The 16,068-nt window shown below is 54.8% G+C and overlaps 1 protein-coding gene across 4 annotated transcripts in view; it reads right to left on the bottom strand.

Moving 5' to 3' along the window:
* ADAMTS7 (ADAM metallopeptidase with thrombospondin type 1 motif 7) overlaps positions 1 to 16,068 on the bottom strand; it is a 46,898-nt gene that overhangs the window by 18,102 nt on the left and 12,728 nt on the right. For 3 of the 4 annotated variants that reach the window (XR_011526193.1, XM_070573136.1, XM_070573152.1), the window contains 4 exons: positions 10,973 to 11,056; positions 10,496 to 10,620; positions 9,473 to 9,622; positions 8,270 to 8,413 (listed from right to left, as the gene is read on the bottom strand). Coding sequence is in view for 3 of the 4 variants with exons in the window: in XM_070573136.1 (XP_070429237.1) it covers positions 8,270 to 8,413; positions 9,473 to 9,622; positions 10,496 to 10,620; positions 10,973 to 11,056 (503 nt within the window). In the remaining variant the exon portion in view is untranslated. The remainder of the gene's footprint in view (positions 1 to 8,269; positions 8,414 to 9,472; positions 9,623 to 10,495; positions 10,621 to 10,972; positions 11,057 to 16,068) is intronic. The other variant, XM_070573126.1, reaches the window with a different exon arrangement.

The following is a 16,068-nucleotide window of genomic DNA, read 5'->3' as shown; positions in this document are numbered from 1 at the left end:
CCAAGGCCTGGGCCATCTCAGACAAGGATCTGGAAAACATCACGTCACAGTTGATGCTACACTAGGCCTCTTATGGTCCTGTCCCGGGCTGAGCCCTAGGGTCATGTGTGGGAGGACCAAGGCCTGAAAGCTGCCCCCTGCCGGGCCAACCTGGGAAGGAGCCCGGGGGCACTCCTACCCGCCTCCCTGTCTGCCTCTGTCATTCCTGCCTTCCCTGGCAGCAGCAGAGGAACCATCACAAACTCCTGCTGCTGGTGCCCAGCGTGCAGATAAGGCTGCCCAGACCCTACACTGCCAGGCAGGGAGCAAGGAGGCAGAAGGGCCCTGGTGAGGATGTCCCAAGCCCAGCTCTGGCCCACCTCTGCCATGAGTCACTCTGCAGGCCCCTTGCCCACAGCTATTGCCTCTGGGGGTCAGTGACCATCCTGCTGCCCTTAGCGGCCCTGGGCAAGCACCCACACAGCAACCCTTAGGAGCACCAGTGCACTGCAAGCTGACCAGCCTGCCCCAGGGCTCACTGCTGTCCTCGAGGGATCAGAAAAGGGGCCAGGGGCCTCCCTCGGGGCAGCAGTGGCTTGGGAGCACTGAGCCAAGCAGACAATCAGGGTTGGGGGCAACGGGTAGGGTTGGCCCAGGCAGCAAGGACTTGGGCAGAGGCAGCAGAAGAAGGCAGGACCTGTGGGACTTGGGGCCCCTGGCCGGGCAGAGTAGAGGAAGGCAGAAACTCTCCAGTATTGAGGTTTGAGGGCAGCTGGTGCCAGATTGGGCCATGATGAGCAGAGAGTCCTGGCTAGGATCGGGGGAGGCACAGCAAAGGACAGAGGTGATGGATGCTGGAGTCTGGCAGGGAAGGAAAGAGGAGATATACCATTGGCCATAGAGAGACCAGAAGATGGAGAAGTCAAGAAACAGGCCAATGGGTAGACCAGTGTGGGAGAGGCTGAGGGGGTCAGCTGCTGGGGTCCTGGAGTCCAGCCTTCAGAGCCAGAGGTCTGGGAGCCATGAGACCCAGGGTGGGGCGGTGGTCTGTGAAGTCTCCTGAGTCCCCTGGCTCGGGGCAGGCCCCAGGCTCCACCCCGGGGTGCCAAGCACAAAGCCTCAGTGACCAGGGTCTTGCTGAGGACTCCGGGGACCTCATGGCATCACCTGGACTACCTGTGCTAGCTGGAAATGAACCCTCCAAAATGGATGTTGGCAAACGAGCAGCCGCTGGGTCCCACCCTCTGCCCTGGACGACCACCAGCCAGGCTGGCCCTGGGGGCTTAGCGGGTGCCTTCTCGTTTGCCCCTCACATCTTGGGCAGAAGACTATCACCACCCTCTTCTTACACACGTAGGGCCCGGGCAGTGTGTCACTTGCCCTGGGTCACGCAGGAGGGTGGCGGTGGGCAGGATCTGATGCCAGGCCCTGCGCCAGCACCCACGCATGTCCACTTGCTGGGCTGCCCCCAGTACAGGGCTCCTTCCATCCGAACAAGAGCTTCACCATCAAACACTTCACCCCAAATATAAGTTTAAAAACACGGCAGCTGAGGGAGAAAGGAGTTTTCTGATTGCTGGCTTCAGCCTGCGGGCTCCCTGGGCCTGCACCCTGGGGCAGAGCATCAGCTGAGGCATAGGCAGGGCTGGGGGTGGGGAGGGGTGTTTGTCAGCCTGGCCCTGGGGCTCCTTCTTTTCCTCTGGCAAGCCGCTACTCAAGATGTGGACTGGGGCGCTCACCCACCCCTCTGACTCAGATCCCACTCCTCCGACTCAGGGTCTGGCGTGCCTCGGCCTCATGCCAGCAGCTCCTGGGACACACCCAGCATTGAGCTTCCTGGCTGGGACCCAGTGCTGACTTGCCACATGTCAGCTCCTGTGGGTCTGCTGCTGGGTAGTCAGAGCAACAGCAACCTACTGGGTTCATGCTATATGTGCCTGAGAGGCTGGGGAGCAGGGGGTGCTGTCACAGGACCCACTACAGAATCAGGGCCACTTGGGCCCAGGTGCTGACTAGGGTGTCAGAAACCCAAGTTCTACCATCTGCCCAGCTATAGATGCTGTGTGGCCTTGGAGCATCCTTCACCTTCTCTGGGCCTTCATGTCCTAATCTACAAGAGGCTGAGACAGCCTGTGTGATAGCAAGCTACAGAGGTATAAACAGCAGCTATAAACAGTCACACAGGCGGCCAGCAGCCAGCCCTTGCTGCCTCTGGTCCACTCGCTGCCAGGCTCCTCATGCCGCCGATGCACAGCGGATCCCCAAGCCTATCAGTCCCGCCCCTCAGGCCCTCCTCACTCTAACCACGGTGGGGCTGGGTGGCACCGCAAGGGGTCAAGCAGACAGTGGGTGGCTGTGGTCAGAAGCCTCACGCCCACCTCAAGGACTGCAAAGAGCTGCCGCCACCTAGCGAAAGACCTGAGTGCCCTCTCCCCTCGCCACCCCTGGGGCCTGGGCACGGAGTCACCGTGAAGTGAAGGACCCAGCACGCATGGGCCTGTGGGAACGCTGGCTTCCAGGGCATGAGCCAGCAGGGCCTCCCTCCCCGCCCCCAGGGCCAAGTAGTGGCTCAGGAAATGCTTTCAGGAAGGACCTCTCCACAGGGTCCCTAAAGCAGCTCTCAGCTCAGAAAGCTCTTTCAGTTCTTCAGGTCAATCCTCTTGGACCGGCCAATGCCCACGGGCTCCAGACACTTTCCTCCAGCCCCCCCACCAGCTCCTGAAGATTCTCCAGCCCACCCCATGCTCCCGCACCCCCCAGCCTTGGACCACGCCATGCCCTGCATCTGGAGCATCTTTCTTCCCCAGGATGCTCCTAATTAGTCTTTAGAGGGTAGCTCCGAGAATCCTCCTCAGAGGTAATGTCCCTAACCCCAGGAGGGGTTGGCGCCCCTCTCCAGATTCCTACAAACCCCATAAGGGCTGTCTGTCACAGCGCTAATCAACCCACAGTATCACGTCTGTCACCCCACATGGTGAGGGCCTTGAGGACAAGTACCTCATCTGTCTCCTTTACCACAGAACCCCAAGCACAGGGCACTTTAGTGTTTGTTGCCAGAGCAAGTGTGAGTTTGAGACCAAGTGGGATGTGCTCACGTCCGGGTCTATGTGGCCTGATCAACATCTATCTGCATGGGGCCGAAGAGCGCCAGGTCCCGTGGGGATAGTGGGTGGTCTGTGTGTGCTTCTGAGCCTCCCTCAAGCTCCAGGAACACTGCCTGACCCCACATTTGCTCCTTCTATGGTCTTGTTCACTCTCTCCCCAACCCTGCTGGGATAGGGCAGGTGTCCTATCTCCCATCCCACCCCCAGCAAGGAGATGCAGGGTGTAGGGGACACAGGCCAGGCTGGTGCCCCATCCTCACCCCGAGCACCCCTCTCCCTCCACCTGTCCTGGGCTTTGTGACCCCCCTGCCTGACCCCGCAGGATGGAGCGGTAAGAGGGTAGGCTGACCTCGGGGAGATGAAGTTCTCCCCCATCCCAAGCACCCCTGCCGTGGCGAGGCGTGCATCTCCCTCTCTCTCTGCCTCCACCCAGCCTTCCAGGGATCAGGGCTCTGGGAGGCCCTGGCTGGCTGTGGCTCCCACCCTTGCCCCAGGCCCCGAGCCAAGTCCCTCACACATTCCAGCAGCAGAATGAAGACAGAGACTCATCTGTCTGTCTGTCTGTCCTAGAGCCAGGGTGCCAGGCAGCCCCCTGGGTGGGGGCAGCTGGGAACAAGCCCTGAGGGTGTTGCAGGGGCAGCTACTGTTCTGATTTTCCAGTCATTCTCTCATTCTCTGCCCCCATGGGGGGATGGGACACACCCTTGGGACTGTTTTCAGCCCTGCTCTCCATGGCCAGGCCACTGCCCTGGTTCAGGTCCTCGTCACTTAGCACTTGGTAGCAGCGATAACCGTTCGCACGCACTGAAGGCAAACCATGTGATCAGCACTGTGCTCCACACTTCACAAGCTTGCTCCTTAATCCACGTGGCAACCACGAGGCAGTCCCATCATCATCCCCACTCTTTGAGGCTGCAGGGCTAACCTCTCTGCCGACACGGGTAGAAGCCTGGGCCGGAGTTCAGGGTCTTTTTTTTAAATTTTTTTTTAAGGATTTTATTTTTCCTTTTTCTCACAAAGCCCCCCGGGGCCTAGTTGTGTATTTTTTTAGTTGTGGATCCTTCCAGTTGTGGCATGCAGGACGCTGCCTCAGTGTGGCCTGACGAGCGGTGCCATGTCCGCGCCCAGGATTCGAATCAGTGAAACCCTGGGCCGCTGAAGCGGAGCACACGAACTTAACCACTCGGCATGGGGCCGGCCCCGAGAGCCCAGGTTCTTACCCATCATACTCAACTCTTCCCTGCTTCTAGTGCCACGCCCCTGCAGTAATCCCTCTTCCGCCAGAGGCCAGAGTCCTTGCTCTCACATCCATAAGAAACCTTGGTTGCGTCCCTGTGTAAACCCCACAGTGAGCGGACTTCTAGAAAAATACGGCACACTGAGCAGACAGATTTATCTCCACTCTCTTCCAGAACCCCACTCTGACGATAGTAAAGGAATAAGCAAGGCATAAATCCACAAGGACAAAGGGAAAGAGAGGTGACGATGGCAGATGAAAGATGTCAGCAAAATTCTGCAAGCTGGAAAGCAGGTGGTCAAGTAGCAGCTGACCTGGTGGAGCAGAGAAAGCTGAGAGCCGAGCCCTGCAGGGAGAAACCTCCCAGCAGCAGACCCTGGAAGGGCTCAGGAATTAGGGCCCCAGGGACCCCTGGAGGCCAGGGTACCAGCAGGACCGAGGACGAGGGCCTGACTGAAAGTCAGTAAGAACCCATCAGGCCTAGATCCCCTCTCCAATCCTGTGTGGCTAGGTCATGGCCACCTCCCCACCTGGCAGGGTAGGAGGGTCATTCTGGAGGGGGTGAACCAGGGGATCTGGCCCAGTTGAAGGCCCAAGGCAGAGGGATCTACAGAGAAAGGGGACAAGAGCAAGCCTACAAGAGGAAGGCTGAGCACCCGCCAAGCCCCTTCCTCATCTGGATGTCAGAATGCTGTAGCCAGACTGACACCCTCCCAGGAAAAGACTAGAGAATCCCTCCCTGGGGAAACTGAATCACTCAGGAAGATGATCCCAGATACTGCCATGTGAAGATCTCCCACAGAAATAGCCCCATCCTGACCAGTCCCTCAGCAACGACTCAGGAAAGTCCTGTCCAGGCCACAGACTGCCCAGCTGGGATCCCAGTGCCTCCTTCCATGCAGCAAATACAGCCAAGCCATATTAGGGAAAACCTTTACCATGAAAGGAAGAGATACAAAAATAACTCAAAGGCAAGAAAGCATTGCAGGGAGCAAAAGAAAAAAATAAAATCCATATAAGCAATAATCTTAGAGAGGTAAGAGCAGATACTGTACTCATGAAACAAGAACAGGATAATAAAAAGGAGTATTTAGTGAATAAGAAAGTTCAAGAAGTTACAAGTACAATAGAGGGCAGGCCTGGTGGCACAGCAGTGAAGTGCCCACATTTCGCTTGGGTGGCCCGTGGTTCACCAGTTCAGATCCTGGGTGCGGACATGGCACCACTTGTCCAGCCATGCTGTGGCAGGCATCCCACATATAAAGTAGAGGAAGATGGGCAGGGATGTTAGCTCAGGGCCAGTCTTCCTCGGCAAAAAGAGGAGGATTGGCAGCAGTTAGCTCAGGGCTAATCTTCCTCAAAAAAAAAAAAAGTACAATAGAAAAAAAATTTAAATCTAATACAAAGGTTGTAAGGAAAATACAAGGATGTCTTCCAGAAAACAGAGATGAAAAAAAAGTAAAAAATAAGAAAGTGCAAGAATAGCTGAATAGTAAGGGTTCCAGAAGGAGAAAGTAGAAGAGAGATGATTACGAAATAAATAACACAAGAACTGAAGGACACGAGTTTTTAGATTAAAGCGTCCACCAAGTGCCCCACAAAATAAAAATAGGCCAAGGCAAATAATTGTGAAAGTTCAAATCACCAAAAAAAGAGAGAAAGAGAGAGACAGAATATCCTAAGAGAGAGACAGGGAAAATCTAAAAGCTTCCAAACTTATTAAACAGTCACGCACAAAGGCCTGGGAATCAGACTGGTATGGGACTTCTCAAGAGCAAAGTTAGAAGCTGGAAGACAAAGGAAAAGTGCCTTTGAAATTCTGAGCAAGAACGACTTCTAACCTAGATGTTGATATCAAATCAAACCACCAACCAGCCCTGAGGGAAGAATAAAGACACTTTCAGACAAGCAAACCATCTACCTCCATGTACCCTTCTCATAAGGCTATTTGAGGAAGTGCTCCAACAAAACAAAGAAGCAAACCCCTCTAAAAAAGGGAACATAGTATCCAGGAAACAGGAAGACCCTGCATGACAATTTCAGGGCAGATCTAGAAAGCATGCAGTCCAAACTGGAGGAAGAGGTTAGAGGCAAGTCCGGGGGAAGGTCCAGGAAAGAAGGAACTGTTAGATGAGGATGTGGCAGAGATAACCTTCTGGAAAATAGATTAAGAGACATTTTATAGAACTGTTGGAGATAAGACTTAAGAGGGGCATCTTGTTAAGAGGCCATCTTGTTATATATAACAACGCTTGGTTCAGCAATATTTACACAATCATAATAACAAAAATACTAAATATGGACTTGATCAAAATGTGTTAACATCCTATTGGGATGAGGGGGAGATGTGTGTAGGAAGTATCGGAAGGGGGCTAACTCCCAACCTGCCATTGTACAATCAACAGATAATATCTAAACTGAAAAATCAAGAAATAGCAGCCTAGAAAGGAATTTTGGAAATGTGAAAATAAACAATGTATGAAAAAGGGTTAAAGTTCAAAGTAGTTGCCTAGAGAAAAAGAACGGAGGGTGAGGAGGAGTGGGGCTGGTGATTTAAAGTGCTGCTGTTGCCATCTTGAATTCTTACTATCTTTGAACCTGTGTCTTGTAAGCAAGTCTCACGGGACAAAGGAGCACGTGTCTGAGCAAAGGAGATGCACGACGTCTGTGTCCACCATTCCTGCCACCTCAGCATGGTGTCCCAGGGGACCCACAAGGTGTGGGAGCTCAGTGAGACTCCCAGCAAGCAGAAGATGCATGTGTTATGTCTGCACTGAGGAGACAGGACTGACGGCCCCAGAGGCCACCCTCTCCCTTTGAACCAGAACTTGCTTCACACGCAGAAAGAAGAGCATGACGTTTTAGGAAACATGAACAACCAAGGAACCCTATCCTCCTTTGCTACTTATGTGCCTTCCCCATATCAGTCAACCGCTGCGTTGGAATGAGGGGCAGAAGGAAAGGGACAGTGGGGCAGCCATACTCCCTTTCTCTTTTGGTCTTTCCTCACTCATTAGTGAGGTGAAGGTGGAGAGTGCTGGGTGAGCGTGCACGTACTAAGAGGTGAAACAAAACCAGGCAAGTGAGTTTTGGACAGCATTCCCATTGTTCCCGTAAATGTGACCTATGAAAAATGAACTGGGTCATTTTGGTGATTCCACATATGAGATCAAGGCTCCTATATTTGCATTTAAAACTGCCACCACACAAAATAAAGATGAATGGTAAAATTTATGCTAATAATTTAAGTTTTTAAATTTTCCTTTGGGCCAGCCTGGTGGCACAGCAGTTAAGTTCGCATGTTCCACTTCGTTGGGTTGAGGTTCACTAGTTCAGATCCTCGGCACGGACCTACACACCACTTGGCATGCCACGCTGTGGCAGGCGTCCCACATATAAAGTAGAGGAAGATGGGCATGGATGTTAGCTCACAGCCAGTCTTCCTCAGAAAAAAGAAAATTTTTTCTTTACAACAATAGTAATCAGCAAATAAAAAACAGTATAACAAACGAAGAGAATGTGAAAGAAAGGAAAGCTTTCTATTTCCATACCTTGAATGGCCCTTCTTTCCCTGCCTTGCACTGGACCCACCGCCACGTGCCCAGCCCTGCACCTCCTCCAGCCTCATTTCCTAATTTGGCTCCCAGAGCCTCACTCACTATACTGTCGTTCCCTGAAACCGATTCTGCTCCTCCACGTCCTCCGGCCTTTGCTAATGCTTCCTCTTCCAGCAACACCACTCCTCTCTCCTCTGTACATTTGTGAACGCCCGCTCATCCTCCAAGATGTAGCCCAGGTGGCCCTTACAGGAGGACATTGGGGACCCGGTCTTCATCTTTATCGGGGGCCCCTCTTTGTTTCCCTCTACCCTGGCACTGCATTGCATCTCCCCATTAAACCCTGAGCTCAGGGTCATGGACAAGGCCTGGGGGCTGGGGAAGGGGCTTACTCGAGGAACCTGGTGATGTACTGGCGGCTGCAGCGGGACCAGGTGAGGGGGGCGGCGTCGTACAGGAGCTGTGGAGACATGATGAAAGCCCGTTTCCCAATGGGCTCACAGTCATTGCCGCTTCCGTCATGCTGAATGCCAAAACTGTGTGAGAGCACAGGCCCCAGGGGCAGGTGAGCCAGCAGGAAGCAGCCAGCCTGCCCCTCCCCTAGAGGTCTGCAAGGTGCTGAAGGCTGGCTCCTAGGGATGGCTCCGCCACCAAACTGCTGTGTGGTCTTGGGAAAGTTACATCCCCTCTCTGAGCCTCAGTTTCCTTAATCTAAAATGTGGATGTGATAGCTAGTATCCCACGGAGCCCTCCTTCAAATGCACCAGCCTGAACCGGAAATGAGCTCACTCAGTCCGCAAACTGCCCAGTGCAGCATTATTACTCCTGGAGAGAGGCTCAGAGAGGCTAAAGCACCAGCCAAGGTAACACAGCCAGGAAATGGCAGATTTGGGGCCAAGGACTCTTTCTATCGTCACAGGCGGGTTCAAAGCCCTGCACACATGGCTGTCACTCAGGAAGCCCAGAGCATCTGAATGATGACCCCAAAACCTCTGACCAACAGAACTCTCTGTAAGCCTGCCCTCACTGGCTCCTGGACAGTCTAAGATGCTGCCATGTTCCCCAGTTAAACAGCCTGGCACAGATGGCTGGGGTTGTGGTCCACATTCCAACATGAGAGCCTCATGCAGGTGTCAGATGGAGGGAGCCTTGGACGTCACTGAATCCAACCCCCTCAAACAACAGGGAGCACACAGAGGCCCAGAGAGGGCAGGGCACTTGCCTAGGGTCACAGAGCAATCAGGAATAGGGGTATAGTGAGGACCAAGAGTGAAAAATGCAAGCACTGAGGGCAACGGGGAGGGATAGCCAAAGACCTATGGTGACTTTCTGGCCTATCCCAGCCCCGCTTCAAATAAGACTTACTCCAGGCCAGCCCCAGAGGCACCCTGGTGGGCCTCTCTCCTGTTTAACAAGGAAGTAGCCTGACTTGGGGTCGGGGGTATGGAAATGACAGTGCAAGGACAGCATGTGGCCATGCCAAGTCAGGGCTTCCTCCCCTGGGATTTTGTGGACCAGGCCTGGCTGACTGGTGCCCCTAGGTTGGGAAGTGAAGCTGGGTTCTTAGTGTGGCAGTGGGGGGGCGGGTGAGGTACCTGTGCCCAAGCTCGTGGGCCACGGTGAAGGCCAGGGGCAGGCCTGTGTCCTCGTTAACGCTGCAGCTGCGATGTGGCTGGCACATGCCCGCCACATGAGACAGGCCCAGGGTCTCGCAGGGCTGGTTCATGGCTGCACACAGGTCCTTCCTGCACACACATAGAGAAAGGGCCCTCAGGGTGACCTAGCCAGGTGCCAGGCCCAGCCGAGCTGAGGGGACCAAGGAAGAGCTCCTGCTGACCCCAAGGGAGTGAGGAGCGAGAAGGATGCCCCTCCCATCACCCCAAGACCAGGCCAGCAGCCATGTGGAAAGCAGATGCCCTCACTCACACAGGACACCTATTTGGGCCTGTGGAGCAGAAAATTTTGGTTACTGTCCCAGCGAGGGTGCTGACAGAAGCTGCCAGAGCTCAGTGGAAGGAAAACGACTCTACCTGGAGTTCAACAATACTACCTCTGAACAGATGCGCAGCTGTCAGAGGCTGGGGTTGGGGCGTGGGGGGGCGGGATAGGGCAGTTAGGTGGCCTTGGCTACAGAAGAGCACGAGAGACCTTTCTAATGGAACTGTTCTGTCTCTAGACTGTGGTTGTGGCTACAGGAACTTACACATGTGATAGAACTGCAGAGAACCGAATACACACACACACCCGTGTGTGTAAAACTGGTGAAATCTGAGTGAGGTCTGGGGATTGTGTCAGTGTCCATGTCCTGGCTGTGCGTGCACTATAGTTAGGCCAGAAATTACCACCGGGGAAAACGAGACGAAGGGTACAGACATCTCTGTGTATTATTTCTGACAACTGCATGAACCCACAATTATTTCAATGTAAAAAGATCTCCCCAGTGCTGACAGAATCGAGCCTTGGGTCAAAGGTGTGTAAACTCTCCTCAAAGTCAGGCTCCCTGAGACACGGCTGTCTCCCCTCTTCCTGGGGCTTCTCCCTGAGGGTCAGGTAGCACCCCACTCCGAACCAGGCTCTCCTGGTCCCACCCCCGCCTGTCCCTCTGCAGCGGGCAGCACCTGGTGAGCAGGATGGCAGTATCGTGGTGCAGTGGGTGGGCGTCCCCCTTCATGTTGATGCTTTTCTGCCACTTGCAGAAGCTCCTCAGGGTGTTGTCCGCATGGTGTGTGATCTTTAGGTCCTTCTAGGGGCAGAGAGCACAGTCACTCACGCCTGCCCCTGGGCTCCGAAGGGTTAGGCCCAATTCTACTCCCGACAAAGGCAGGCGACAGAGGCAAAGGCGGGGAAAAGGGAGGACAAGCTGCCAGCCTTGTGGCCCCAGTCCAGCTTCCAGTCTGACCACCCCTCCCGCAGGCACCTCTCAGGGGGAACCTGAGAAAGGGTCAGCCAGAGACTTGGGGGTGACAGTGACACTTCCTGGCCCAAAGAGGCCCTCGCTGTACCCTCCCACACAGTGCAGCTCAGGTAACACGAGAGAGGAGCTCTGGCAGCCAATGCCCATCCCAAGGGCAATGTGGGGCCACAGGAATTCTCACCTCCTCATCTTCCAGCAGGACCAGGCGCACGATGGTGATGTGGATGGGGTTCCCAATGCTGGGGTCGTGAAAAAGGCCAGCCACCTGCCCAAGAGATGGGGGTCAAACTGTCACCCTGGATACAGGATATGGGCAGCCACTGTCCACCTCCAACCCACCCGGAGGGATGCACACCCACGTTCACACACAGGAGAGCTCACTGAGTGCACACAGGCTGGGCACACGACAGTGCGTGCACACGTGCCCATGGATGACATGCACACACGCTTCCCCAACCCCGCAACGGCAGAACTGGGGAGCACCACAGGGCCTCCCAGGCCCCTCCCTGGCCCAGGCCAATCCTGAGCACCAGTTTGGGATCTGCTTAAGTACCAATGCCAACTCACACCGACAAATGCTGGCCCCCTGACCCATCTCAGGGCCCTAGTTTGCCTACTCTGCCCTGGGCTGGGACAGCCCTGCAGCCCCCTCCTGCCCAGGGGACCAGCATCCAGGGACGTAGAACTCCTGTGAGGTGTGAGACCTGGGCAGAGCCTGCGGGAGGGGTGCAGTGGGCGCAGGCTTGTGCAGTCTCCCCACTGCCCTGCTATTCCATCTTTGGTGGGGCCAAAGGGGCAGGCGCGGTCCGTCAGTGGCCCCCACGGCTGCACGAGGGCTCCCCACTCAGCCCCTCAGAGTCGGCCACCCCTAAAGATGGATGGTGCACCGAGGTGCCAGGAAGTGGGTGGGGAAAGTTCTTTGCTCTTTTAAAGCTCCCTCAGAACAAGAAAGAGGCCAGCCCATGACTGGGGACAGGTGTCAGGTTCCTGGCGGGCAGAGACAGCAGGACAGGCCAGTTGCAAGTTGGCTTCTAGCAATTCCATCAAGAAAAATCATACTCGAACAGGAATGGAGAAAACGCAGACTCTTAAGAGGGTACAAAAGCCCCTGATAATGGGCATGAATTACACTTTCAGAACCCAAGTCAGGAATGGTGAAGACAGTGACGCCCTGCGCCTCCGTCCACACCCCCACACAAGCCTCCACACACCCCCTTCCTCCTCACATCCAACTGATTTTGCCTCTTAAACTTTGCCTGAATCCACCTCTTCTCTCCATCTCCAACGCCACAGCCCAGTCCAGGGCACCAGCATCTCGTCTGGCCAGCTCTCAAGGTCTCCTGACGGGTGTCCCCACACACTCTGGCCCTCCAGCCCACCTGCAGCCTAGCAGCTCAGTCATCTGTCATTGAAATGCAAACCCAATCACCACGCCTTTGCTTAAGGCAGTAGGTAGCCCTTTGCTGTCCACAAGGTGAGGACAGAAATTCTGGCCCTGGCCAGCAGGCCAGTGTGGTCTGGCCCCTGCCCGCCTCTCTGGCCTCACTCTTTCCCATGCCCTCTCAGTCCCTGGCTCCAACCACTGTGGCTTTCTCTTGGAATCCCATGATTCTTCCTACCCCAGGGTCTTTGCAGATGCTTTGCCCTCTGACCTTCCCTCTCATCTTTCCCAAGTTATCTCCTACCCTCCTACCAGCTCTCAACCCTCCACCATGTCTTCTTGGGAGCCTTTATTTTACCCAACACTCCCAAAGCACAATGAACTTGTCCTTCCTAGCACCCTCTGCCATTGCACCTTCATAGTCATTAAAGTGATGGTTTCATTAACGTCTATGTCCCCCATAAGCTCCATGGGACCGAAGGCTGTGTCTGTGTGGGCTCCCTCTTACAGCCACAGTGATCCATTTGGTACCTGGCACCTGATGGGCACTGAAGAAATAGTGGCTGAATGAATGAATGAATCTTGAGCACTTGCTAAGTATTTCTAATGAATTATCTTATTTTAAAGAAACAGGAAAATGAGAAAAGTAACCTGGAGAAAGATTAAAAGAACAAGTCTTTCCTAGACTACAGTCAGGTGAACTTGGCAGCAGCCCCCAGGAAAGTGGCTCTGGAGGATGAGAAACCCTGAGGGTCTGCTGAAACCTGCCCCATCTGGCCTACCCTATATCCTGAGTGAGGGCTGGGGGCATCTTTGTGCCACCAAAGCCCCTCCTTCCACGCGTCTAACACCTCTCACTGCCTCCCAAGAAGTATGGAGGCAAAACGGGCACTGGGAGGCACTGGAAGGAGGCAGAGTCGTAACTGGTTGACCACCTCAACCAAGGAGTGTCTGTTAATGGCCTGAGGTCAGTGTGGGGTGTTTCCACCAGATAAACGATACCCAGGGAAGTTGAGCCCTGTTCTGGTGCAGGACCAGAGAGCAAGCCTGGGGTGTGCAGCATTTGTGAAAGTAAGATCTGGGTGTCATAGGTAACCATAAGCTCCCAGTGAGCTGACAGTATGACACAAGCCACTCAAAAAGGGCCTGTGACTACAGAGAGCATGAACAGAATTGGGGATGCAAAATGGGGTAGGCAGGGGGGCCTGTCTTGCTAGGCTTGGAGCAGAACCACCTGAGCTCCCAGACTCGGTGGCACAGAGACAACACTGACAAATTAGGGCTTGCAGGAGGCCCTAGGAGAGAGGAGTAAGGCTGTCCCGAAGGTGGCTGTGGGGCTGGAGGGCAGATGCTACAGCAGCCCTAACAGCCGCAACTAACACTGACGGAGCCTAACCCGTACTGTCCTCGTGCTGGGAGCTTTGTGCGCATTAGCCCATTTCACCTTCCTACTTCCAAGGCAGGCACAACCCTCCCCTTTCACAGATGAAGAAACTGAGATTCCAAGAGAGGGTGAAGCGAGGGTCAGAACCCAGGCAGGACTGCCCCAACACCCCTGCTCTTACTTCCTAAGTTTGGAAAACGGTGCCTGCCTACTCTCTTAGGGCTTTGAGGGGCATATTAGCTTTGACAGTTCTGAAAAGTCTTGCAGTAAACAAGACTGTGTTCCTTTTTTTAACCCTGTGTTGCCAAACTTCTTCAACAGTGACATCTTTTTTCACAGAACACTTATTAGCATCCTCTGGAACAAGTACTTCCTGGAATATTCTTTGGGAAATGCTACAGTGAGGCAGTTTCCCGAGCACAGGATCCTATTCTTATACATCCGTGACCTTACCCTTGGCGCAGAGCTGGCACCCAGCGAGTGTGTGTTAGATGAACAAACTTCCGCTCCAGAGGGAAGAAGGGGGTAAGTTCTCCCCATCCCCACCACTCTGTTCTCCCACGGTTCTAGCCCACTCCAGCCCCCACAGTTACCCAGCTGCCCCTCTCTGGGGCAGGTTAAGGGGCACAGAGGGCAGAGTCGGGCTTTGCAGGCAGAGAGGCCTGAGCTCCAGTCCCAGCTCTGCCACTTACTAGCTGTGTGACCTTGAGCAAGTCTCTTGGCCTCTCTGAACTTTTGTTCCCTCAACTATAAAATTGGGGTGAGGCTTAGATGAGGCAGTGGGTGTAGAACACTGGGCAAGAAGGAGGTGTTCGCAAGGCTCCAGCCCTTCTCAGACGCTGGCTACATGCCATCCTTTGCCCCTGCCGAGTCCTACTGCCTCCCCACGGTGTCTAGCACTGTGAGGCTCATAGGTGCCCAATTCTATCCTAACCAATGCTGCACTTGCCAGCTCAGGAAAGGCTGATACGATCCAGGGCAGGTAAACGTGACAGCCAGACCCCCCTTCCTCCAAGATGGGGCTCAGCAAGCGAATGTGTGGGTCCTGTGAGCCTGGATGGGAAGGCAAGAGGGGCTAGGCCCTGGGGCCAAATGCTTGGTCCCTGTCATCTATGGGATGTCATGGGGGAGCCTGAGGGGCTCAGTACCTGGCCCACTGGGAACACTCAGAGAAGCTGAGGTGAGATGAACCCAGTTAACCACTGGTGGCTCCAGCCAAGCTCCTGGCCTCCTTCAGGCTGAGCCCTGAGTGGTGAGAATGGGAGGGAAGAGGACTCATGGCCTGGGAACATGGCCATACCCACTCCCCAGCCCAGGGCCCAGGCCCTGCTGTCCAGCAACAGTCCTCCTCGAGCCCTGGCCTTTAGTGGTTCCCCTCCCTGGGCAGATGAGGCTAAACAGAGGCTTGGCTGGGCCTGAGAGGCCTCAAGTGCCAGGCAGAAGGCTGTGGCTTTTATTTCATAAGGAGCAAGAAGCCAACAAGGTGGCCAAGTCAAGCAAGAACTGGCCCAAAGCTGAGCTTGCCGATGAGACTGGAGCAGCGGAGCCTGATGACCATGGATGGAGCTTCTTCCTTCCTCCGAGCCCAGGCTTCACAGATATCAAATGGTTGCCCAGAGAGGGCCGGCCTGGCGGCTCAGCAGTTAAGTGTGCACGTTCCACTTCGGCGGCCCGGATCCTGGGTGCGGACATGGCACTGCTTGGCAAGCCATGCTATGGTAAGCGTCCCACATATAAAGTAGAGGAAGATGGGCATGGACGTTAGCTCAGGGCCAGTCCTCTTCAGCAAAAAGAGGAGGGTTGGCAGCAGTTAGCTCAGGGCTAATCTTCCTCAAAAAAAAAAAGGGTGGCCAGACACCAGACAACCTCAGAGGGCACTTCCTTGGGAGATGCAGGAGGTGAGGGGCTCACATGTAGGAAGCAGCATATGACCCTGGCCCCAGTGCAACCCTTAGACATCATCTGGCTGTAGAGCACACGTCCCTTGCCCTTCCCTCAACCACCCAGCCCAGGAGAGACACACCGTTGTGCAGTGGCCTGCCCACTGGGTGGCCTGCCAAGGATGCCAAGGGCAGAGATCTTTTCTCCTATGGAGTGGCAGAAAGCAGCTAGGCAGCCTGAGGCCTCCCACCTGCATACCCGGGATAGTAGCAGGGACGGAGTGGCTGGCACCGCAGTCAGCTCCAGCAATCACCAGCTCCAATCAGCCACAGCGCCCCAGGTAGGACTTAGAAGACCTGGGCTCCTATCCAGCTCTGCCCTGCCTCTCTGAGACCTGGGCAAGTCACTCACCCTTTCAGGGCCTAGTTATCTCAACTGTCCCATGATGTCAAGAGCAGTATACCAACCCCATAAGGTATCATTGTCATCCCCAGTTCACAGATGAGAAGGTGAGGCTCAGACAGGTAAAGTGGCTTGCCCAAGGTCACCAGCTAGTAGACTGCAGAACTAAACAGATCCTTCTAACTCTAATGCATGCTGGTGTCTCAGGCCAGGCCTGGTCTGATTGGGC

The sequence above is a fragment of the Equus przewalskii genome, chromosome 1, assembly GCF_037783145.1.
Source record: "Equus przewalskii isolate Varuska chromosome 1, EquPr2, whole genome shotgun sequence".
Classification (NCBI taxonomy): Eukaryota; Metazoa; Chordata; class Mammalia; order Perissodactyla; family Equidae; genus Equus; species Equus przewalskii.
The sequence above is the reverse complement of the archived record's forward strand: the minus strand, read 5'-3'. Positions and strand labels throughout refer to the sequence as shown.